This window comes from Bufo bufo, chromosome 8 (assembly GCF_905171765.1).
Source record: "Bufo bufo chromosome 8, aBufBuf1.1, whole genome shotgun sequence".
Taxonomy (NCBI): domain Eukaryota; kingdom Metazoa; phylum Chordata; class Amphibia; order Anura; family Bufonidae; genus Bufo; species Bufo bufo.
The window spans coordinates 131645015-131672274 of NC_053396.1; the positions used below are offsets into that span (position 1 = coordinate 131645015).

At 42.0% G+C, this 27260-nt stretch overlaps 1 protein-coding gene across 1 annotated transcript in view; it reads right to left on the minus strand.

Moving 5' to 3' along the window:
* The window catches only part of LHFPL1 (LHFPL tetraspan subfamily member 1), a 40220-nt gene extending 14265 nt beyond the window's left edge, over nucleotides 1-25955 (minus strand). The window contains exons 1-2 of the mRNA XM_040442838.1: nucleotides 25878-25955; nucleotides 19054-19774 (exon numbers count right to left, since the gene is read on the minus strand). Of these exons, the coding sequence (XP_040298772.1) occupies nucleotides 19054-19438 (385 nt within the window). The 5' untranslated portion in view covers nucleotides 19439-19774; nucleotides 25878-25955. The remainder of the gene's footprint in view (nucleotides 1-19053; nucleotides 19775-25877) is intronic.
* Between the last annotated feature and the right edge of the window lie 1305 nt (nucleotides 25956-27260).

Sequence of the window (27260 nt, forward strand, 5' to 3'; positions counted from 1 at the left end):
CTCCAAATCAGGATAAAGAGCAGAGACGACCACTCCTTCAGCCAAAATGGGACCCGGGTCTTCAAAGTTCCCCCCTCCCGGAAAACAACGTGACAGGGCATCAGCCTTCACATTTTTAACCCCAGGGCGGAAAGTGACAACAAAATTAAACCTAGAAAAGAATAAAGACCATCTGGCCTGTCTCGGTTTCAGACGCTTGGCTGATTCCAAGTAGGTCAGATTCTTATGGTCGGTAAACACGGTAATAGGGTGTCTGGCTCCCTCTAGCCAATGGCGCCATTCCTCAAAAGCTAATTTGATGGCCAACAACTCCCTATCTCCCACATCGTAATTTCTCTCTGCGGAGGAGCGCTTCCTTGAGAAAAAGGCACACGGTCGCCATTTGGCAGGAGAGGGACCCTGAGACAAGACCGCACCCAGACCCACCTCAGAAGCGTCCACCTCAACAAAGAAAGGCAGAGAGACATCAGGTTGTACCAATATGGGAGCAGAAGCAAAACTCTCTTTGATACTAGAAAAGGCCTTAAGCGCATCTACCGACCAGGAGGAAAAATCTACCCCCTTTTTAGTCATATCAGTGAGTGGCTTAACAACAGAGGAATAATTCAAAATGAACTTCCTGTAGTAATTGGCAAAACCCAAAAACCGCATCAGAGCCTTCTGATTCTCAGGAAGCTCCCAATCAAGCACAGCGCGGACCTTCTCAGGGTCCATGCGAAAACCAGAAGCGGAGAGAAGAAAACCCAGAAATTGAATTTCTGGAACCGCAAACACACATTTTTCCAGTTTAGCGTACAATTTATTCTCCCGCAGAATGAGCAAGACCTGACATAGGTGGTCCCTATGAGTTTTGAAATCAGGAGAAAAAATCAAAATGTCATCTAGATACACCAGTACAAATTTCCCCATTAAATGATAAAAAAAATGCTGTTCACAAAATGTTGGAAGACGGCTGGAGCATTCATCAAACCAAAGGGCATAACCAAATTCTCGAAATGGCCCTCAGGGGTATTGAAGGCCGTCTTCCATTCGTCCCCTTCCCTGACCCTGACTAGGTTGTATGCCCCTCTTAAATTCAACTTAGAAAAAACTTTAGCCCCAACAATCTGGTTAAACAGGTCCGGGATCAGAGGAAGCGGATAAGGGTCACAAATTGTGATACAGTTCAGCTCCCTGAAATCCAGACATGGTCTTAAAGAACCATCTTTTTTCTTAACAAAAAAAAAACCCAGCGGCAACAGGTGACTTCGAGGGTCGGATGTGTCCCTTTCTCAGGCTCTCAGAGATATAAGTACGCATAGCGTACTGGGAGAGATTATATAAACGTGATTTTGGCACCTTGGCGCCTGGGATGAGATTAATAGGGCAATCGTACTCCCGGTGAGGGGGCAGCTCCTGGACACCACTCTCTGAAAACACATCCGAAAATTCAGAGAGAAAAGATGGTACAGTCTTGGTAGAAACCTCTGAAAGAGACGCCGTGAGGCGATTCTCTCTGCAAAAGTCACTCCAACCATTTATTTGCCTTGCTTGCCAATCAATGGTGGGGTTATGTTTAATGAGCCAGAGGAGTAGGTAATCCGCTTAGGACGAAACATGACATATCCTCAACATGAGCATCACCCACAGTCAACGGATATTGTGAACTATGCCCTTTAACGATTTTTGAGAAAGTGGAGCGGAATTGATAGCAAAAGCAGGTATATCCTTTCCTAAAGTGCATACCTGGAAACCATGTGTTATAGCAAATTGATTATCAATGAGATTGAAAGCTGCTCCACTATCTACAAAAATCTCACAAACAATGTTCTTGCTATCTAGCGCCACCCTGGCAGGTAGGACAAAACGGGAACTACAAGCAAACGGCAAACCTTCAATTTCCGCATCAACCTTGCCAATAGTAACCGATGGAAAGTTTTTAGAGGGTTTTTTTCTTTTTGTTTCTTTATTACCCTCAGAAAACTCCATGAATCTCCTAGAGGGGCAAACATTTGCCAAATGATTTATACCTCCACAACAGAAACAAACCCTCCTCTGAGAGCTGAATCCTCTACTATCAGAGGCAAGAAAACCCAGCTGCATGGCCTCCTCCTCAGAGGGGATTGAGAGAGGCTGAGGCCCCTGCGCACTGAATGAGACTGCCCCACTGTCCTTGAACTGAATATGACAGGAAGGAGTGATCTCTCCTCTCTCTCAAAGATGCCTGTCAATACGAACAGCTCGAGACATGGCAGACTCCAAGGAGGCAGGTTTCTCATGAAAGGCAAATGCATCTTTCAATCCCTCCGAAAGACCATGGCAAAATTGACTTCGGAGTGCAGCATCATTCCAACCAGTATCAGCTGCCCATCTCCGAAATTCTGAACAATATATCTCTGCGGACTGTTTACCCTGGCATAAAAGACGCAGTTTAGATTCAGGCAGAGCAATACGATCCGGGTCATCATATATCTGCCCCAGGGCTACTAAAAATTTATCCACCGATCGGAGGGGCTGTGCCCCCACCGGCAGCGAAAAGGCCCAAGACTGAGCGTTATCCCTGAGCAGCGAGATGAGGATCCCCACCCTCTGCTCCTCATCACCAGAGGAATGGGGAAGTAGGTGAAAATGGAGTTTGCAAGCCTCTCTAAAACGAACAAGATTCTCACTACCCCCGGAGAACGTATCCGGAAGCGAGATCTTAGGCTCGGAACAAACTCCATGAACGCAAGCAGAACCGGTCACCTGAAACTGAGACACAGTTTTACGGAGATCTGCTACCTCCAGTGAAAGCTGTGAAGGCTGAAACCGGATCCATGCTTAAGACGGTTATGGCGGTTTATAATGTCACGGATGGTGTTGCAGAAAACTGGAAGTTATAAATAAACATCCGACTGACTTGATCCCAAACTAAGGAACATATGGGTGAGCCCTATAAAATCCCTATAGCTCTCCCTGACTGCTTTGCCCATGCAAAGATCTTTATGATAGAAAATTGCATGCCCTCGTACCTAGACTGAGTGACACCTGAAAACCCTATAATAGTGAGGGGACACGACCACCGTCTCCCTGCACTAAATACGGAGGGAGTCAGGGTCACCTAGAATCAAGCCAGCACGGAAACACAAATAAAGGAAAAAGACTTATCTGAGGAACCCGCAGTTGCAGCCTCTTGCAGTGAACACAATCCAGGAAGTAGTATAAACCGCAAAGTGAGGCAGTATGGGAGGGAATATAAAGGGAGGCAATTAGTGTAAATAGATGACAGCTGGGAGAAGGAAAAGAGATGACAAAGTGAAACCAAAACAAAGAACATCATGCAAGAGGTACAGAAGAACGTCTGCCACAGCTTCTCAGAGAGCTGGCGGTGACACATACAGTCCCATGTAAATAACATAATCCCCTCCCACAGCCGCCTTCAACATACAGTCCCATGTAAATAACATCACCCTGCCCCAGCCCCCTCCAACATTCAGTCTCATGTAAGTAACATCACTCCCTCCCACAGCCGCCATCAATAGTGTTGAGCGAAATTGTGTTTTAAGTTCGGCGTCTAAAGTTCGGATCCGGGTAATAAAAGAATCCCATTATTGATTCCACTACCACAGACCACAACGGAATTCGGAATCCATATCGGGATTCTTAGATAACCCAAAGCTGAACTTTAGACGCCGAACTTAAACCACAAGTTCACTCAACACTAGCCATCAACATACAGTCCCATGTAAATAATATCACTCCATCCCCCAGCCCCCTCCAACATACAGTCCCATGTAAATAACATTACACCCTCCTAAGCCACCATAAACATACAGTCCCATGTAAATAACATCACTTCCTCCTACAGCCACCATCAACATACAGTCCCATATAAATAACATGACCCCCTGCCCAGCCACCTCCAACACCCAGTTCCATGTAAATAACATACCTCCCTTCAGCCCTAATATACAGTCCCAGTTAAATAACCACAACTCCCAGCATTGCTCAGCCTTCACTTACCTCTCCTCATGTAGCAGACATCACTACAGCTTCTTCTCCTCTTCACTGCCGTCCTCTACTGCACTGGTTACATGATGGTGACCTCATCGCAGGTCCTTCCCAACCACTGCCTCACATGACCTGTGATGTCACTACAGGTCCTTCAGCTCTTCCAGTGCATTAGATTCAATTGTATAGCCATCCTGAGGACAGCAATACAGTTGTATCTAGCTGGCAGGCAGGACATTCGGGGCCTGGGACAAAACATCAGGGGCCCAGGCACCAAATGTTTTAACCTAGCAATGCCCCGATAACGAATATGGTTCCTTACAAACTGCTTCGCTTTTCTTTACTTTGCACCGCATATTTTGAGCATTTTAGACAGATTTTACTGCTTGTCCAACTTAGCTCGAAAGTGTGCGTGCTTTGTTAAAAGAGGCAGGCTTAAGACGTGTCAATGTGCTCCAAACTTTTAGCACAAAATTTTTATGCATAGTAAGCTTATAGGTGTAAACATAGACGCAGGGCCGGTTTATACCTGGTTAAAACATCTAGTGGTGTTTCCCTTCCTCACAATTTTTGTGTTTTCGTTTGTCCATATGCTTTTTGAGAATTGACCACTGTTTCTCAATGGGATCTATGAATTTTCATGACCATGGACCCAAAATGCTAATGTTTTGTTCACCAAGCCACTTAGTTATCATTTTTTGCCTTGTGACATGGTGCTCCATACTGCTGGAAAGAGCATTTTTCATCATTAACTTGCTCCTGGGTTGTTGGTAGAAGTTGCTGTTAGAGGATTTTTTTGATGCCATTCTTTATTCATGACAGTGTTCTTAGTGAGCTCACACCCTTGGATGAGAAGCAACTTCAGCATGAATGGTCTCAGAATGGAACAGAAGAGGCAGTTGGACAAACAAGTAATCCCTAATTATAGCTGCCACTTCTACTGTCTCGATGGAGAAGACTTCCTCCTGACACCCTTAGCCCCCTTTATGTTACAATACCAGTGGGAGGCAGCATCACTGTGTAATGCTGCCATCTGCTGGACATGCAATGTACGCCACCCCCCCCCCCCCCCCCCAGGGCCCTCTTTCGCGACCCAGGGTTAGTATGAAATGCCGAGTGGTGTAATAGTGTGGCCTAAATGTCTTCTTAATGTGTGTCACGGTGCTCCTACCTGGATACTGCTGGACCCTCAGGCCTTGGCTCTGAAGCAATAAAAAGGGGAAATAATTTAGGGATTTGAAAGAAAGATTTAGTCCAGACCTTGTATGTAGTTGAACAGCAGCTTTACTTGAATAAAAACAATCTTCAAGCTTTATCTTGGTCACAGCAGGCTTTGGCATAAACTAGCAGGCTTTCTCAATAACTATGCTTTCTCTCTTTCTCTGCTGTACTGACAGGCTTGCCTAATACTTTGCATTACTTCGTTAAGCTGCACTAAATTCTGCTTAAGTCTGGTTGCTGTATTTCTGATCTGCTCTGGTAACCTTGGATAGGGTGCTGTTGAATGTTATTCCCCTCCTGACACTCAGTAAAACTTATATTCAGCCGAAGAACTCTTCCTCTTGCTGATTTCTCTTGTGGTGGCCGAAGAACTATTCCTCTATCCCCTATGGCTTCCAGACATCTTTCTTCATGGCCAGCAGAGCTTAGGGTGCTCTGGCTGGCGTAGGCATGCCTGAGCGGGCCCCTGCTCACACACCTCCTGTCTTGAACTAGACTCCAACTCCAACTACTGGAAACTTGCCCCACCCTTCTGGCAGGAAGCAGGACTGGCCCACTTATGCCCAAAGGGGAGAGAATGGAATGGCAAGTTCCATTCTCTCTAACTATAACTCCATTTGCATTGCCACCTGCTGGTGAACTAGGCACATGTACATAAATTACATGTAATAAAACAGTTGCATAACAAGATTAGGAATGCACAGTGTAGAGGACCTGGACAGAAATACATAAGATGGCATTTAGGTTAGACCATTAAAGATAGTAGCAGGGTGTAGGAGTGGTAACACCACTCCAGGGTGTTACAGACACATAATAATTATCTCTCTAAAACAGAGGAAAGACAATTATTACAGATTTTGATGCTGGATCTGTAGTATGCTCCCCTTTTCCTCCCTTCCCCCAAGCAATGCTAGATGCAATGGACTTCAGGTTCATCCACCAGCTATTTTAGGTATCGTTTACTAAGGCATCCACTGATGTCTTCAGGTTTAACACAAGCATCAGTCCGAACTTGCAGTTGAATTCTGGTGGCAGCGCATCTTAAGAAGTAATTTTACACTGTCTAAATCTCATATAGTATTAGTAAATTTGGCCCATTGAATCTCAAAGGATGCTATAAAAATTTCAGCTTTAAAAGCTGCAGAATTGTAAATGCTGCTCTGGCCTATTATACACTGCTCAAAAAAATAAAGGGAACACAAAAACAACACATCCTAGATCTGAATTAATTAAATATTCTTCTGAAATACTTTGTTCTTTACATAGTTGAATGTGCTGACAACAAAATCACACAAAAATAAAAAAATGGAAATCAAATTTTTCAACCCATGGAGGTCTGGATTTGGAGTCACACTCAAAATTAAAGTGGAAAAACACACTACAGGCTGATCCAACTTTGATGTAATGTCCTTAAAACAAGTCAAAATGAGGCTCAGTAGTGTGTGTGGCCTCCACTTGCCTGTATGACCTCCCTACAACGCCTGTGCATGCTCCTGATGAGGTGGCAGACGGTCTCCTGAGGGATCTCCTCCCAGACCTGGACTAAAGCATCTGCCAACTCCTGGACAGTCTGTGGTGCAACGTGACGTTGGTGGATAGAGCGAGACATGATGTCCCAGATGTGCTCAATTGGATTCAGGTCTGGGGAACGGGCGGGCCAGTCCATAGCATCAATGCCTTCGTCTTGCAGGAACTGCTGACACACTCCAGCTACATGAGGTCTAGCATTGTCTTGCATTAGGAGGAACCCAGGGCCAACCGCACCAGCATATGGTCTCATAAGGGGTCTGAGGATCTCATCTCGGTACCTAATGGCAGTCAGGCTACCTCTGGCGAGCACATGGAGGGCTGTGCGGCCCTCCAAAGAAATGCCACCCCACACCATTACTGACCCAATGCCAAACCGGTCATGCTGGAGGATGTTGCAGGCAGCAGAACGTTCTCCACGGCGTCTCAAGACTCTGTCACGTCTGTCACATGTGCTCAGTGTGAACCTGCTTTCATCTGTGAAGAGCACAGGGCACCAGTGGCGAATTTGTCAATCTTGGTGTTCTTTGGCAAATGCCAAACGTCCTGCACAGTGTTGGGCTGTTAGCACAACCCCCACCTGTGGACGTCGGGCCCTCATATCACCCTCATGGATTCTGTTTCTGACCGTTTGAGCAGACACATGCAAATTTGTGGCCTGCTGCAGGTCATTTTGCAAGGCTCTGGCAGTGCTCCTCCTGTTCCTCCTTGCACAAAGGCGGAGGTAGCGGTCCTGCTTCTGGGTTGTTGCCCTCCTACGGCCTCCTCCACGTCTCCTGATGTACTGGCCTGTCTCCTGGTAGCGCCTCCATGCTCTGGACACTATGCTGACAGACACAGCAAACCTTCTTGCCACAGCTCGCATTGATGTGCCATCCTGGATAAGCTGCACTACCTGAGCCACTTGTGTGGGTTGTAGACTCCGTCTCATGCTACCACTAGAGTGAAAGCACCGCCAGCATTTAAAAGTGACCAAAACATCAGTCAGGAAGCATAGGAACTGAGAAGTGGTCTGTGGTTACCACCTGCAGAACCACTCCTTTATTGGGGGTGTCTTGCTAATTGCCTATAATTTCCACCTGTTGTCTATCTCATTTGCACAACAGCATGTGAAATTGATTGTCACTCAGTGTTGCTTCCTAAGTGGACAGTTTGATTTCACAGAAGTGTGATTGACTTGGAGTTACATTGTGTTGTTTAAGTGTTCCCTTTATTTTTTTGAGCAGTGTATATACTGTCACTTAGGTTCAGCAGAAAAAATAAATGATTCAATGTATTTACATAAAATGCTCTGAATGCTACAGAATTGTGAATACAGTTTTGGTCAACTGAGCTCAACCAGTTTTATGGTTATAGTTTATAAGTTCTTTTTACAAATTGCCACCAGGCAGTAGGGTGCGCCTACACTGGAACTCAATGCATAGAAAGTCATCAAAGCTTGTGTAATGATGCTTTTGCTCTTTCTGTATGACTGTTTAGTTAAATAAGTGACATTCAGAAATATTAAAACTGTTAGACCTAAAGTACAAGGTTATTAGCTGTAATATTGTATGATTATCAACTTCACCTGCAACATCTAAGAAGATAGAAGACTGATCATCTCTTTGAACTTCTATGTAGTAGGGATTTCCAGAGGATGCTTAAGTGTAGGTTCTTTAAAGGGACTCTGTCACCCTGATTTTGCACTATTATCTACAATAATATATGAGTAGTACTGCAGATAAGAAGTCTAGATCACGTCCGGACTGCTGTGCCATGCTAACATAGTGGAGAGGACTCGTGCGCATGCACAGCAATCCTGACAATGTATTTCAACGCAGCTCTGAGCGCTGACAGCTGGGGAGCGGGAGGCAGTAGGAAAGTAAAAATAATGATCTGGACTCCATATCTGTAGTGCTACTTGTGTATTACTGCAGATAATGGTCCAAAATTGGGGGGACAGATTCCCTTTAACACCATCTAAATTGAAAAATAATACTTTATAAACACCTTTACAGGTATACTGTACCTCCCCTCAGAGAAGCTATAAGTACTGAAGTAATTGTACCACAAGTGATCTGCTTAAAACCACTTAGCATATGCATCTCTGTATGTAAAGTCAGGTATCTAAACTAATATACAAATAAATATATATTTGGAATTTTACCCACGCCGGACTTCCGAAGATGTTTAATACTCTGTTACCATACTCAGAGCGTCCCTTTCTGCAGAGGTGCAGTATGTGAAACAGGCTCAGACAGCTCAGTCTCTAACAGGAGGGGAGGCTGCAGAGGGGACTAACATGAGGGGAGGCTGCAGAGGGGACTAACAGGAGGGGAGGCTGCAGAGGGGACTAACAGGAGGGGAGGCTGCAGAGGGGACTAACAGGAGGGGAGGCTGCAGAGGGGACTAACAGGAGGGGAGGCTGCAGAGGGGACTAACAGGAGGGGAGGCTGCAGAGGGGACAAACAGGAGGGGAGGCTGCAGAGGGGACAAACAGGAGGGGAGGCTGCAGAGGGGATAAACAGGAGGGGAGGCTGCAGAGGGGACCAACAGGAGGGGAGGCTGCAGAGGGGACCAACAGGAGGGGAGGCTGCAGAGGGGAAAAACAGGAGGGGAGGCTGCAAAGGAGACCAACAGGAGGGGAGGCTGCAGAGGGGACTAACAGGAGGGGAGGCTGCAGAGGGGACAAACAGGAGGGGAGGCTGCAGAGGGGACAAACAGGAGGGGAGGCTGCAGAGGGGACTAACAGGAGAAGAGGCTGCAGAGACTGAGCTGTCTGAGCCTGTTTCACAGACTGCATCTCTGCAGAAAGGGACACCCCGAGTATGGTAACAGAGCATTAAACATCTTCCGAAGTCTGGCGTGGATAAGATTCTAAAGTGCATGCGCAAAGATACCCTGGCCAGTGCATCAGAGTAAGCACGACAAGTGCAGGAAATCGGCTGAGTCTGGTAAGAAATATCCAGAGTTTACTTATAACAATAGAAGAACAGCACAATCTGGAATATCGGACATTAACACTTGATTGTGTATAACGATATATTAAGAGCTATAACATCTAACGCCATTATGATAGCGCTGCAGCGCAACACCCAAAGTAAATTTCACCGATATGAAAAAGACCGCTGTGCGATTCGCATAAATATAAGTGTGAACTATTACAATATACAGAAGACCGTAATATAAATCGCACCAATATAAGTGTCAACTGTTATAACATACAGGAGACGATTCATTTTAGAAGTGTGGGACAAAAGTCATAAAAGCCGCCATCTCTGATAATACATGCGTGGGCAAAAAGGGACTGAGACTGTAGGAGTATTATTTTAGGTTTTTTAATTGCACATGTATTTTAAACCTTTATTAGATGTATTGATGTTACTGTGAGCCAGCCGTACTGTGAGCGCAGTATTGGAGAAAAAACATGGAATAGCAGGATGTCTGTGAGCCTGTAGAGGGAACTTGTTAGCTAGCAAAGTTCTGTGATCACCGCAGCATTGGCGAACAATCAGTGTAGGGGGCAAAGGGGAGGAGAAGAAAGTGTAATGTACAGTACAGAACAAAAGTTTGGACACACCTTCTCATTCAAAGAGTTTTCTTTATTTTCATGACTATGAAGGCATCAAAACTATGAATTAACACATGTGGAATTATATACATAACAAACAAGTGTGAAACAACTGAAAATATGTCATATTCTAGGTTCTTCAAAGTAGCCACCTTTTGCTTTAATTACTGCTTTGCACACTCTTGGCATACTCTTGATGAGCTTCGAGGTAGTCCCCTGAAATGGTTTTCACTTCACAGGTGTGCCCTGTCAGGTTTAATAAGTGGGATTTCTTGCCTTATAAATGGGGTTGGGACCATCAGTTGCGTTGAGGAGAAGTCAGGTGGATACACAGCTGATAATCCTACTGAATAGACTGTTAGAATTGGTATTATGGCAAGAAAAAAGCAGCTAAGTAAAGAAAAACGAGTGGCCACCATTACTTTAAGAAATGAAGGTCAGTCAGTCAGCCGAAAAATTGGGAAAACTTTTAAAGTAAGGGCTATTTGACCATGAAGGAGAGTGATGGGGTGCTGCGCCAGATGACCTGGCCTCCACAGTCACCGGACCTGAACCCAATCGAGATGGTTTGGGGTGAGCTGGACCGCAGAGTGAAGGCAAAAGGGCCAACAAGTGCTAAGCATCTCTGGGAACTCCTTCAAGACTGTTGGAAGACCATTTCAGGGGACTACCTCTTGAAGCTCATCAAGATAATGCCAAGAGTGTGCAAAGCAGTAATCAAAGCAAAAGGTGGCTACTTTGAAGAACCTAGAATATGACATATTTTCAGTTGTTTCACACTTGTTTGTTATGTATATAATTCCACATGTGTTAATTCATAGTTTTGATGCCTTCATAGTCATGAAAATAAAGAAAACTCTTTCAATGAGAAGGTGTGTACAAACTTTTGGTCTGTACTGTATGCTCGCAGGCTTATAGGAACAGTTACCAGTGTGAAGAGTGTGACCAGGCTGCAGCTCCACTCTATCCAGATAATGATAATTAATGAATAATAACAATTGATCATTTATGAATTAAAAAGGAGAAGAGCTCTGCACAAATGAGAAAGTCTTCATCTTAGTCCTGTAAATGAGGATCTACATGCACTGAGAAACATTTATTTTTCACAAGGTGTAAAAAGAGGAAGTTTATACAGAATGATCATTCAGTATCATTGCAGTTTCTGAAAAGAGGGGAAGGCGTGAACTACAAAAGTTACAATCACCCTTTGTGTACCCTATACCCACACAGAAGTCAAAGCCTAGTAAGCAGTTTGAGGTCGATGCTGTCAATGTATTGAATGACAGATCTACAATCACGTTACTGACAAAAATCTGCATTCGTGTTGAATAGATCATTTGAGTATGGCTGATATTTGATAGCTAAAGTAATTGGAATTGCTGGCAATCAATTGTTTAATTTACAATTATGTGACTAGAGAAATTAGTGACCGATAGGACTAATTTCTAAGTCCACACAATTGGACTTAAAATACAGGAATAGCTCAATTTTTAAAGGGCATCTGTCAGCAGATTTGTACCTATGACACTGGCTGACCTGTTACATGTGCACTTGGCAGCTGAAGGCATCTGTGTTGGTCCCATGTTCATATGTGCCCGCATTGCTGAGAAAAGTTTTAATATATGCAAATGAGCCTTTATTAGCTACGGGAGCATTGCCATTCCACCTACAGGCTCTGTTCTGTCTGCAAATACCATGCCCTCTGCAATTTGCCTCTCCCTGTCAATCAAAGTGGACAGGGCGTGGCAGTTGCAGAGAGAGCAGAGCCTCTAAGTGTAAAGCCCTCATTGCTCCTAAAGGCTCATTTGCATATATCAAAACATAATTTTTCTTTGCAATGCAGGCACATATGAACATGGGACCAACACAGATGCCTTCACCTGCCAAGCGTACATGTAACTGGTCAGCCAGTTTCATAGGTACAATCCTTTAAGATTGAAGGCTTAGTGGTTAATTAATGTGATTTATAGGGAGTTTATTTTAGCAAAATTTATTCAGGCAGTTAATCTGATTTTTATTTTATCTTTTGCTCCAGGTGTTGTTTTTTTAATCTCTTTAAAAAAATTGGCTATGATTCAAAAAATAACACTCTAGTTATAACATTTTTCTCATATCATTATGATTATTGATTTAGTTTTACAATTCTGAAGACCCTAGAACAGAAGTCTTCAACCATTGGCTACAAGCCCATGGCTGGCATTTCCACAACAGCCAGGGAGCCACTAGTTGAAGACAAATGGTATATGGGGCTGGTAAAACAGAATTATTAGAGAACTACAAAGAGTATGGTAACCAATGTGCTGAATTCTGAATTTCTATGGGCGACACCTCCAGGCTACACTAAAATACAGCGAGCCTGATGTATGAAAAATAACCTGTTAACACCTCTCAAATAGGATGTGCGCTGTTGCTCCCCAAAATCTGAACTTAATAAGTTCAAAAGCTACCACTAGCCTAGCTTTGCTAAATATGTTTTTAACACAGGTCCTCTTCAAAGGTGCAGATAATGTTGTATTACAATGATCCTTGCTGTAAAGTCTCCTCTACTTCACAGGTCTACTTCTAGGTACCATACTTCGGGGTTAACACATTCAGGGACATTTACCAAATGCTGTACATGTACACCATTATTTTGGCTAAAAATGTTACAAATTATGTTGCACCAATTTGCAACTGTTCATTTCTCTATCTACTTTTCAGGTGTCAAGAGAAGCAGGAGGGGCATGGTCTTCTGCAACCTGGCAGATTTACTATAATTTACACCAGAAATTGAAGTAAACCATAACTGAAACCTATGCCAACTCTTAGCTGGTGTAGATTAAAATTTCTGGTGCAGAGACTGCCTGGAGATACACCAAATTTATTAAGAGACTTCTTAAAGGGCTTTTTCGGGAGTTCGATACTGATGGCCTATTCCCAGGATATGTCATCAATATTTGATCGCTAGGGGTCCAACTCCCTGTACCCTCCCATGGATCAGCTGTTTGAAGAGGTAATGACGCTCACTCTTCCTAGGCCAGTAACATCACATTCCCAGTCCCATTCAAGTGAATGGGCCTGGCTTCAATATCAAGTTCAGCTGCTATACAGTGTACGGTGCTGTGCTTGGTAAGCAGAGAGGAGGCCACATTGTTCATTGGATGGCAAACATCTGATCAGCAGGGTGTCAGACCCCCACCAATAAGATATCAAGGATAGGCCATCAGTATCAAACTCCTAGGAAACCTGTTTAATTTGGCACATTCTGTTCCACTGGACTTTTTACTGTCATTTGTTACACCTATCTTACTATATCTGCCCCATTTGCCTCCTTCCTTTTGCCCCCCATAAATGCTAGAGCATAGTTAGTGCCTATAGAGATGGTCAAGCCACTTCCTCCTCATTCAAACAGAATTTAAACAGTTAAATACCATTTTGTTGTATTCTCCTCCCCAATCCCGTATTTCAACAAGAACATACATTAAATCCCTGTAAAAGTACATTTAAAATGGAATGTTCTTTTAAGAGCCAGAGCAAGCTATTCAATACGGCCCCTTTTCTCTCTGTCCTCTTTGGAAATTCTACAGTAAAGCTACACAATGAAGAGGGATAATCCAAATACAGAGAGTCTGCAAGTTCAAGCCAACATGTTTAAAGGATAATATTGCACCTTAACCTGTTTTTGCAGAAACCCAGTTTGGCTGTTTGTACTTTCTAATATTGTCATGCATTCAGTCTGATTATTTTAAGTAACGCTGGACATGTAAATAGTCATTTATAGTTATGTTTTACGAAAAAATCTTTCATTATGATGCCAACAAGCCTGCTACATAGTTCTAAAAAGTTACAGGGCACTTCTTAAATTGGGATCTACACGAACATGCCACTTCAATTGAAATTGTCTCGACTAATTTTGTTTTTGTTGCTGATATACAACATATATATTATACTTGTATATATATATACCGTATATTTGTATATACTTGTGTGTGTATATATATATATATATATATATATATATATATATATACAGAAATACAGGAGTGTGTGGTGGCTCACCTGTCGTGGCAAATGGATAAGGTGCTCTGTTAAAAAGGTTTCCCTGAAAAGCCTCACAGAATAAATATGAATAATTACACGACCGAAACGCGTCTGAGGAATACATGAATGTAATTCTAAAGAAGCTTCTTGTATACTAAAAGTTCACACCGTACGAGGCAAAGATAATCCATTAAAGGAAATAATACTACCGCAAACCGTAGAACACAGTGTGGCAGGAACTAAATCGGGGTGAGATTCCTACAATCCTCAATCGCAAGGAGGATCTAAAACAGCCTGGCAATTCAAACAGCCCGGAGAGAAAGCACGCCAACACGTGGGACGCCAACCTCAGGAGCAGCATCAACACGCCGCTGAATGAATGAAAGGACTCGGTCGGTGAGAACACAACACAGAAGTCAATACGGTAACTGAGCGACATAGTAGCTAATAGCGCGCTATTGACACAATTTGATATAAATACTGAGCTCAGTACTAACTGAGCTCAATCAAGTAATAACCAGAGGGACACATTAATTATTGATAAATATGGCAACATCACCAGTCTATCCCTATTATTTATATTTACTATATTTATTGTATACTCATTTTCATACAACTCTTTACTTTTATATTTAATCATTTTTTACTTTTTCTATATATTTTTTTATTTTTTATATATATACACTTTCTCACTATTTTATCATCACAATCACTGGACACTAAATAACTTTACCTCTTTGGGTCAACTTGATAACGAATATACTCATTTATCAAATGTGGAGACATTGAACTAAATTGAACCATAAAAGGATATTAATGGACTGCTCTGGACTATATACATAATTGTGTTTAATATTTATACATTTTTAATATTTTTATATACACTGCGTGCAGAATTATTAGGCAAATGAGTATTTTGACCACATCATCCTCTTTATGCATGTTGTCTTACTCCAAGCTGTATAGGCTCTAAAGCCTACTACCAATTAAGCATATTAGGTGATGTGCATCTCTGTAATAGTGAGATATCTTGCAGAGGGATGCAGCACTCTTAAAATTGCAAAGCTTCTGAAGCGTGATCATCGAACAATCAAGCGTTTCATTCAAAATAGTCAACAGGGTCGCAAGAAGCGTGTGGAAAAACCAAGGCGCAAAATAACTGCCCATGAACTGAGAAAAGTCAAGCGTGCAGCTGCCAAGATGCCACTTGCCACCAGTTTGGCCATATTTCAGAGCTGCAACATCACTGGAGTGCCCAAAAGCACAAGGTGTGCAATACTCAGAGACATGGCCAAGGTAAGAAAGGCTGAAAGACGACCACCACTGAACAAGACACACAAGCTGAAACGTCAAGACTGGGCCAAGAAATATCTCAAGACTGATTTTTCTAAGGTTTTATGGACTGATGAAATGAGAGTGAGTCTTGATGGGCCAGATGGATGGGCCCGTGGCTGGATTGGTAAAGGGCAGAGAGCTCCAGTCCGACTCAGACGCCAGCAAGGTGGAGGTGGAGTACTGGTTTGGGCTGGTATCATCAAAGATGAGCTTGTGGGGCCTTTTCGGGTTGAGGATGGAGTCAAGCTCAACTCCCATTCCTACTGCCAGTTTCTGGAAGACACCTTCTTCAAGCAGTGGTACAGGAAGAAGTCTGCATCCTTCAAGAAAAACATGATTTTTATGCAGGACAATGCTCCATCACACGCGTCCAAGTACTCCACAGCGTGGCTGGCAAGAAAGGGTATAAAAGAAGAAAATCTAATGACATGGCCTCCTTGTTCACCTGATCTGAACCCCATTGAGAACCTGTGGTCCATCATCAAATGTGAGATTTACAAGGAGGGAAAACAGTACACATCTCTGAACAGTGTCTGGGAGGCTGTGGTTGCTGCTGCACGCAATGTTGATGCTGAACAGATCAAAACACTGACAGAATCCATGGATGGCAGGCTTTTGAGTGTCCTTGCAAAGAAAGGTGTCTATATTGGTCACTGATTTGTTTTTGTTTTGTTTTTGAATGTCAGAAATGTATATTTGTGAATGTTGAGATGTTATATTGGTTTCACTGGTAAAAATAAATAATTGAAATGGGTATATATTTGTTTTTTGTTAAGTTGCCTAATAATTATGCACAGTAATAGTCACCTGCACACACAGATATCCCCCTAAAATAGCTAAAACTAAAAACAAACTAAAAACTACTTCCAGAAATATTCAGCTTTGATATTAATGAGTTTTTTGGGTTCATTGAGAACATGGTTGTTGTTCAATAATAAAATTAATCCTCAAAAATACAATTTGCCTAATAATTCTGCACTCCCTGTATACTTTTTTTTCTTCTTTCTTATATATAATCCCTTTTTAATATTATTAATTATACCGTCTTATTAAAATTGTGTTATTAATAATTGTAGTTATATGCTTTAATCTATATAATATTTTATACAATAAATTGGTGTGGCAGATACCCTTTATTATATTATACTCATATCTGTTATATTGAGAGCTTAGGAGGGTGGTCACATACACTTTTTCTATATCATTGTGTGTACAGACACTCGATGCAGTTCTGAATGATAGAGTGCCTGTTATATATAATTATTCATATATATATATATATACACCCTGTACAGAATTATTAGGCAAATGAGTATTTTGACCACATCATCCTCTTTATGCATGTTGTCTTACTCCAAGCTGTATAGGCTCGAAAGCCTACTACCAATTAAGCATATTAGGTGATGTGCATCTCTGTAATGAGAAGGGGTGTGGTCTAATGACATCAACACCCTATATCAGGTGTACATAATTATTAGGCAACTTCCTTTCCTTTTGCAAAATGGGTCAAAAGAAGGACTTGACAGGCTCAGAAAAGTCAAAAATAGTGAGATATCTTGCAGAGGGATGCAGCACTCTTAAAATTGCAAAGCTTCTGAAGCGTGATCATTGAACAATCAAGCGTTTCATTCAAAATAGTCAACAGGGTCGCAAGAAGCGTGTGGAAAAACCAAGGCGCAAAATAACTGCCCATGAACTGAGAAAAGTCAAGCGTGCAGCTGCCAAGATGCCACTTGCCACCAGTTTGGCCATATTTCAGAGCTGCAACATCACTGGAGTGCCCAAAAGCACAAGGTGTGCAATACTCAGAGACATGGCCAAGGTAAGAAAGGCTGAAAGATGACCACCACTGAACAAGACACACAAGCTGAAACGTCAAGACTGGGCCAAGAAATATCTCAAGACTGATTTTTCTAAGGTTTTATGGACTGATGAAATGAGAGTGAGTCTTGATGGGCCAGATGGATGGGCCCGTGGCTGGATTGGTAAAGGGCAGAGAGCTCCAGTCCGACTCAGACGCCAGCAAGGTGGAGGTGGAGTACTGGTTTGGGCTGGTATCATCAAAGATGAGCTTGTGGGGCCTTTTTGGGTTGAGGATGGAGTCAAGCTCAACTCCCATTCCTACTGCCAGTTTCTGGAAGACACCTTCTTCAAGCAGTGGTACAGGAAGAAGTCTGCATCCTTCAAGAAAAACATGATTTTCATGCAGGACAATGCTCCATCACACGCGTCCAAGTACTCCACAGCGTGGCTGGCAAGAAAGGGTATAAAAGAAGAAAATCTAATGACATGGCCTCCTTGTTCACCTGATCTGAACCCCATTGAGAACCTGTGGTCCATCATCAAATGTGAGATTTACAAGGAGGGAAAACAGTACACCTCTCTGAACAGTGTCTGGGAGGCTGTGGTTGCTGCTGCACGCAATGTTAATGGTGAACAGATCAAAACACTGACAGAATCCATGGATGGCAGGCTTTTGAGTGTCCTTGCAAAGAAAGGTGGCTATATTGGTCACTGATTTGTTTTTGTTTTGTTTTTGAATTTCAGAAATGTATATTTGTGAATGTTGAGATGTTATATTGGTTTCACTGGTAAAAATAAATAATTGAAATGGGTATATATTTGTTTTTTGTTAAGTTGCGTAATAATTATGCACAGTAATAGTCACCTGCACACACAGATATCCCCCTAAAATAGCTAAAACTAAAAACAAACTAAAAACTACTTCCAAAAATATTCAGCTTTGATATTAATGAGTTTTTTGGGTTCATTTAGAGCATGGTTCTTGTTCAATAATAAAATTAATCCTCAAAAATACAACTTGCCTAATAATTCTGCACTCCCTGTATATATATATATATAGTGGTCCCATCGTAAGTTGAAACCAGACTCAACATACAATGTCTCTGACTCAGATCCAACCAATCAAGGTCACTTCTCTGGTAAAATAGCTGGATTAGTTGTTCGTTATCTGCTATTTCTGACTGTTATATGTAAGGATTTGTTTGATCTGTCTTAGTTATCTGCTTATTTTTCTTAAATCTTCATCTTCTCTTATCTTGAATGACATTTTGGGACTTTGGAACCAATTACTCAACTTACAATGGTTTCAACATATAAAGGTCGTCCCGAAACCCATTAATATTGTAACTTGAAGGACCGCTGAATATATATATATATTTTTTTTATATATACAGTACTATATATACAAATATATAAACTATATAGTAGATATGCAATATACATACTATACTTGTGTATATATATATATATTTGTAGATACGTGTGTGTGTTTGTGTGTATATATATATTTATATTTGGATATACAGTACTATATATAAAAATCTATAAACTATATAGTAGAAAAAATTGTAGTCTTGGTATTTAGCAGTGCTAATTAAAAAAGAATTTCACCATTTATATAGACTTACCTCCAATAAACTGCATAGCCCCTTGAACTCTACCGGTCATTCTGGAGATGAGGTCACCAATACAACAGCCAAGAACCGCAGCTAGAGACACTAAAAGGAGTAAAGCACAACCAATGCCCGTCACAAGAGTACAGATCTGCCAGGATAGGCTAGGAATGGCACTAAAGCTGGCATATCTTCCACATTCTTCAACCATAACCAAGTTCTTCTCATCTGCTTGAGCAGGGTACGTACAACGGCGGAAAGTGCTAAATGAAACTGGTTTCCCCATTTGGAAGCCATACAACCAATATGGCATGAAGAAACTGGTGCAGCTGGCAGCAGCTGATAGGAAAGACAGAAGTGCCCAGAGGGCACCAAGTTGTGTCAGACTGCTTTTCATCATTCACAGCTGTATTTTTTCAGTTTTTTTCTCGTTAGTTTAATCTTCAAGTTCATAGAACAAGAGTTGGCATTGTTAGAGAACCTGATCTGCAATCATTTGTCTTTGCTTGTCACTAGTGTTACACAGCAATCTTCTGATCTGTTAGTCTTTTTTGCTTCTTTGTCTTAATGTCAGGTCTTAAAGAATTTGCACGTAGCAGAAAGCTCATGCTGAAGCATAATGGTCTTCACCCTCTGATGGTTGCCACTGTAACACAGCCTCGGAGACTCTGGTTGTAGATCTTCTCATCGGCACTCTCCTTTAAACTGTTTTATTGTAACTACTAAAAGACGCTTCCTGTTGAGGGGAAATATAAGGACAATGGAATAAATTACTGCTTAGTCACACAAAGGAGCATTAGCTGCAGGTGCAGTGTCTATAGGATCAGTCGGGCTGATATACTGTATACTCCTTCTTATTACTAAAAGGAACACTAAACATAGAAATGAATGCAAAGTAAACAGTAGATAATCTTGCTCTCACTGTTTGCCAGTCTGTGGCATTTTATGAATGATACTAAAACAGTCTTGCAGAAATTCTGCAGAGGAAAAAAAGGGGTTAATCTCCTGCTGATCTGTTCTATCTTCAACTGGAGACCTGTCATGGGGAAGGAGCTTAGCTAAGGGGTGGCGTATCACAAACTTTTTATCCTTCTGCAGACAGCAGGGAGGCTCCTGCTCCAGCCACATGTTTTACAGTCGGACAAGGGCAGACTGGCCATAGACCCTACAGGGCCACCAGAGTCCTCCTTACTGCTGCTGAACTGGTACATACTACTGGGGGAACTACAGAGGTCATTATTAGAGGGAGTCCAGGCAGTATGGTGAAGGTAGGGCTGGCTTGTTGTTGTGGTCCACATTATACCTCCTAAGCCCCCCCACCCCCTGCTCCATATACATATTAATTGGAGGAGGAGGACAGAACATGGCAGCTATTGATGGCCGCCACAGAAGGACAGCTTCTGGGGAGGTATTTGGTTCTGTAGGATAGTATTCTGTGCTGCACTATGATATTACCTCTGTAAGTTTGGACCCACCTACAACATTCGGGCCACTTTTAGTTTTTTCCAAGGCCATTTTAAGTTCCCAGTTCACCCCTACAGTCAGACATAAGATAGTGAGGTGGAGGAGGGATGGGGACATGGCTAATGGAAGGAGTGTGGGAATTTTTTTGTGTGTGCATTTTCTGTGTTTAATGTACCTGTATCAGTACTCATTCCTTGTTTTGTTTTTTATCCAGGGACCCCAGGTGACCACCACTGACACCCGAGGATGATACAAGGTTTATTGATGCAGTTGTATCTGTCCTTTATACTTTCTCTCTTTTTATGATCCACTCCTGATGTTGTCTTCCAAAACTGCATCTGGAAACCTGACCGCGTGGCCGTGCCATAACCAGGCCTTATATTAAGTTTTGTTTGAAAATGTGAAATACAGTAATAAAATCAACATTGCAAAACAGCAACATCATTTTGCCTTAGGCTACTTTCACACTAGCGGAAGGACGGATCCGACAGGCTGTTCACCCTGTCGGATCTATTCTGCCGCTATTTCGCCGTGCCGCCGGACTGCCGCTCCGTCCCCATTGACTATAATGGGGACGGTGGGGGAGCTCCTGGCGCAGCACAGCAGTGCGCAGTGAGAGGCCGTCGGACTAAAAGTACTGCATGTCCGACATCTTAGTCCGGCGGCCTCTCACTGCTCCGCCCCCAACCCCATTATAGTCAATAGGGACGGAGCGCCAGTCCGGCGGCACGGCAAAATAGCGGCAGGACAGATCCGACAGGGTGAACAGCCTGTCGGATCCGTCCTGCCGGTAGTGTAAAAGTACCCTTAGATCTTCACGTGCAGTACATCAGCTACAGCAGTTTTCTAATTTACGTGGCCAGCTTAAAGTAAATCTCCGCCGTTTTAAGACTGAGCCCCCTGTGTGAATGGAGCAATGCACATTCATGACCATTGCTCCCTTCTCTTCAGTCCCATAGGCAGTGAAGGAAGTAGCAGTCACACGTGTGCACTACCACTCTATTCACAGAGGGGGCTTGGGGGACCTCCATTCTCACGATCACTGTGATTCTAAGTAATCATACATTTATCACCTATCCTGTGGATGGGCGATATACGTTGTTTATGGAATATCCTCTACAGTTCAAACAAAATAATTGTTAGCTATTTAGTAATGTTCATACAAAGGAACTTTTGTCTACTACATAGCAAATTGGACCCAGCACCATTAAAATTTACTTCATCAACAAAGGAGGTATGGGAACTGCCAGGAAACGTATTACCACACCTGGGCCGGGCTTTTGTTGCTCTCATCAACTGAGGTGTGGTAGTAGTAGCACAATATATTAGTGCACACCCCTTACCTACAACTGATCCTTTATCCTCAGTAACATTCAGGCGTCAGTATAAGACTACAAATTGCAGAAAGAGAGATATTTAGAGCTTCATGGCTGTTTTGTAGCATAAAGACGTGTTAAAGTCATCTTTATTAGCTATTTTTAGTGGGGTTTTTTATTGCATAATGGTTTAACATAACTACTATGAATTCATAGATATCAGATTTTGTTGATATGTATGCGTCTGACGTTTGGAATAAGGCACCAGAATGGTTTGGAAGTCATGATCTATATGCCTTTAATAAAAAAAATAAAAACATAAATGCTGGCATAGCTACAGCAAAATATTTATGAGACAATCTTGGCTAAAGGTAAAATAAAGCCTATAAAAAACTGTAGGCTATATCCATTTGATCAAGATATAAGCAATGCAATCAATTGAGCAGACAAGGTGCTCATTTCTACTGGGCTGCACAGGGCTCCATCTATACACAATCACAGTGAAGATGAAATGTCCACCCTGTTCTTCTACAAGGCATGTAGGCGCAGGAATAATAAGTATAGGGTTTCTTGTCCCACAATGATGAGTGTGCTGGCATAAATCAACAAGAGGGTTCCACATTTTTTTTCACCATAAAGTCTTATCTAGTGTATTTATCCTGACGTGTGTCATCATATAACACTACTACAGTGAGACAATCAATAGCCCAAATTGTAGAATTCTCTTAAATGGAACCAGTTGCTTCATCTCACCTGTTCGCTTGGCTATGTGCTGCAATTTAAGACAAAGTGAGTGCCAGATTATCAGAATTTCTGTATTATGGAATGGGATTTATGAAAGGAATGTATTACACCAACAGATTATTTGACAGATTTTCTGACCAATCACAGATCTTTTGTTATACACACCAACTATTGGTCTGATTGGACAGAAATTGGTCAGATAATCTGTTGGTGTAATACAGCCCTTAAGGAGGATTTAGATGGGACAATTCTGCAGCCGATTGTTGGGAAGGAAGCATTCCATGCAGCGATCCCTCGTCCTCATACAGATTCATGGTTTCTGAGCAGCAGATAGCTGTTTAGACCATACGACCTGCTGCCGAGAAACTATGATTGGTGGTGCCTGCATGAACGACAGAATGACCTGATGAATGAGTGTTTTGCTCATTCATTGGGTGATCGGCGGACCATTTACATGGGCATATAGTCGTGAATGACCGTTCGCAGGAATGGACGCTCTCGATAATCTGGACAAATATTGGCTTGTGTAATTGCAGCTTAAGTCATTGGGTAAACTCTTGTAAATTATGTGCACCTTTCCAGCAGGGCTTTCTTACTGTAGTTATTTACAGTATCCTAATCTGATTCATGACTGATTAGTACAAAGTATCAAAGGCTTAATGTAAAAGTAAAATGAAAAACAATCCAAACTACTTAAAATATAATGGAATAAAAGATAAATAGATCTACCAATATTTCCTAGAATCATTAAAAATAAAAAAAATTACCCCAAACTTGCATTAAAAACTGCTTGTCATATACCCATTTTTGCAGCTACAATGTTCTTTGCACACAGGGGTTGGCTCTCTATAATGCCACTATCATCCTGCCTACCAATGTATAAATTCCAGCTAATAGGATAACATATATAAATAGATGCTTGCTCTGGAGACATTATATTAAGAAATGAAAATGAATTCCTTTGAAAAATTCTTCCCAGTACTGCAGGAGTATTGTCAGATTACACCTACTTGTAAATGGAAATATTATACTAAATAACGTACATTTTAATAGGGATTCACTACTGTACTTAAATAGTTCCTTCTGCAGGGTTGCTTACAAACTATAGCTTCACTTAAATCCACTGCACAAAGAGCTCAAAAAAGCAAAAGATCACAAAAGTTGTTACAATAAAATATACAGTTAGGTTGATATATATTTGGACACTGACACAAATTTAGTTTTTTTTACCTGTTTACTAAAACATATTCAAGTTATAGTTATATAATAGACATGGACATAAAGTCCATACTTTTAGCTTTCATTTGAGGGTATCCACATTAAAATTGGATGAAAGGTTTAGGAGTTTCAGCTCCTTTACATGTGGCACCCAGTTTTTAAAGGGACCAAAGGTAATTGGACAACTTACTCAACGGCTGTTTTTATGGGCAGGTGTGGGCAATTCCTTCATTATTTCATTCTCAATTAAGCACATAAAAGGTCTGGAGTTGATTTGAGGTGTGGTGCTTGCATTTTGAATATTTTGCTGAGAAGTAAACATGCAGTCAAAGGAGCTCTCCATGCAGGTGAAACAAACCATCCTTCATCTGCAAAAACAGAAAAACCCATCCGAGAAATTGCTACACTTTTAGGAGTGGCAAAATCTACAGTTTGGTACATCCTGAGAAAGATAGCACTGGTGACCTCAACAATGTGCTGGATGATTGCAGAATAATTACCATGTTGAAGAGAAACCCCTTCACAACAGCCAACCAAGTGAACAACACTCTCCAGGATATAGGCGTATCAATATACAAATCTACCATAAAGAGAAGACTGCATGAAAGTAAATACAGAGGGTTCACTGCATGGTGCAAGCCACTCACAAGCCTCAAGAATAGGAAGGCTAGATTGGACTTTGCTAAAAAAAAATCTTAAAAAAACAGCACACTTCTGGAAGAACATTCTTTGGACAGATTAAACCAAGATCAACCTCTACCAGAATAATGAAAAGAAAAAAGTATGGCGAAGGCAGTGTACAACTCATGATCCAAAGCATACCACATCATCTGTAAAACACGGCAGAGGCAGTGTAATGGCTTGGGCATGCATGGCTGCCAGTGGAACTGGGTCCCTAGTGTTTATTGATGATGTGACACAGGACAGAAGCAGCCGGATGAATTCTGGGGTTTTCAGAGACATACTGTGTGCTCAAATCCAGCCGAATGCAGTCAAACTGATTGGTCGGCGTTTCACAGATGGACAATGACCCAAAACATAACACCAAAGCAACCCATGAGTTTATTAAAGCAAAGAAGTGGAATATTCTTGAATGGCCAAGTCAGTCACCTGATCTGAACCCAATAGAGCATTTCACTTGTTAAAGACTAAACTTCAGACAGAAAGGCCCACAAACAAACAGCAACTGAAAACCGCCACAGTAAAGGCCTGGCAGAGCATTAAAAAGGTGGAAACACAGCATCTGGTGATGTCCATGAGTTCAAGACTTCAGGCAGTCATTGCCAACAAAATTAACATTTTATTTGCAATTATTTAATTTGTCCAATTACTTTTGAGCCCCTGAAATGAAGGGATTGAGTTTAAAAAATGCTTTAGTTCCTCACATTTTTATGCAATCATTCTGTTCAACCCATTGAATTAAAGCTAAAAGTCTGAACTTCAACTGCATCTGAATTGTTTTGTTCAAAATCCATTGTGGTAAATGACAGAACAAAAATTAGAAAAAATTTGTATCTGTCCAAATATATATGGACCTAACTGTAAATATAAAATGCTTTACCCGTAATGCTTGTATCCTTAAAAGCATAGCACAAATGGATGCATTACACACTCACATTTTAATGGCACAATGTGACGCTAATAAAATAACAATTATCATATCTAAATCTAACTTTTTGTCTTACGCTGAGAACACAACTGAGAGTTCTAATGTTTTTAAGCTATTAAAATAAGATTTCATTCATTAGGCAAACATTAAGAGAGCATTTAAGCCACTTGTAAAATCCATCCGAGTCCATTAGTTCATCTCTATTTTAACCCAATGCTCCCCATCGGTTTCTATTCTAAGGACATTTCACAGTTATGCAGCATATACTACACAGAGAACCACATGAAAATATTATGCAAATTAAGAAATAGGTTTTAAATTACAAAATGAAACCTTTCTAGAACATTTGTCTAAATGACGATCTATAACACATCGCTGGGTACATGTAAGGCATTCGCAACCATTATTGTACACAAAAAAGAGTTAATCTTATATCTTTGTTACAAATGTGCTAATTAAAATGAATGAATGTGAAGGAATGTTCTTACCGCACAGATGGAGGGTTCTGTGGCATCCTGTAGACTTCAGGATCTTCTGGTGACTTTTCCCAGAGCAGTCAATTCACCTTACACAGAGAGAGGTGGAGTTCATTATGACAGAAGCCAATAACCAACAAATGTGATTTTACAGGGCACATCTGACACTAATGAATAATGAATATTCCCCCCAGGGAATCAGATTTCTTCATTGCAGACAATAAACATTTCTGCAATAAAGAAAGCATAAGAAAGTCCTACACCTTTCTTAAAGGGAGTCTGTCACCTCCATATGGCCATATACAGTGCTTACATTGTCCTATAGCACACCTATACATGTATGTAATGGTACCTTTGTCTTTTTCTTTACACTTGCAGAAGCTGGAAAAACAAAGTTTAATTCATATGCAAATAAGCACTCGCAAGTGCCCCGGGGTGGCGTTCACTGTGTTGGAGCCCAGGCTGCTCTGCCTTTTTTCATTGTTTCCCCGCCCCAGCCTTTGCCTATGCCCGCCCTCTTATTCCCTTGCGTCATCCTTCGGTCGGAAAGGCGCGAAACCAGTAGCAATGTGGCGTTTGCCAGTGCATGCGCAGCAGTTAAAGCGATGCCGTGCTCACAATGGGCATAGCAGTGCGCATGCTCTGGCCCGGCGAGGCAGTGTACAGGCGCGGGATCTCTGCCGGACCGAAGGATGACGAAAGGGAATAGGAGGGCGGGGAAACAATAAAAAAAGGTAGAGCAGCCTGGGCTCCAACACAGTGAACGCCGCCCCGGGGCACTTGCGAGTGCTCATTTGCATATGAATTTAACTTCGTTTTTTCCAGCCTCTGCAAGTCTAAAGAAAATAACAAAGGTACCATTACATTCATGTATAGGTGTGCTAAAAGACAATGTAAGCACTGTATATGGCCATATGGTGGTGACAGACTCCCTTTAAATACTTTGTGTTTTATACAGATTTAAGAGGCTCCAAAGCTGCATATACACATCCGTTACAGCAGCACATGCAGCACGCCAGACCTGCAGGGTATTGCGATAGTGAGGTCACGGTTATGGGCAATCGAGGGTTACTCACTTTTTGGAGGACCCTGGGCAGGCATGCGGCAGTGAAGGAGAGGTAGACACAAGTTCCTCTGGGGCACACTCTGTATGTAGGGACCAGACCTGATGGTGGATGAGGTGCCCTGGATGTTGCAGGTATTTTGAGTGCCTGAGGCAAGGTCCCTTTAAGGATCGTGACGCCAGTGCCTGTAACGGTGGCACACCAATTTATAGGAGTAGTAATGGAGGCACACAGATGGTATGGTAAACCAAACGTTGCTTTACTTGGAAAACAGTCCAACTTTGTACAGACAGTTGATGATGCAGTTCCTTATATCAATGTTCCACAAGCA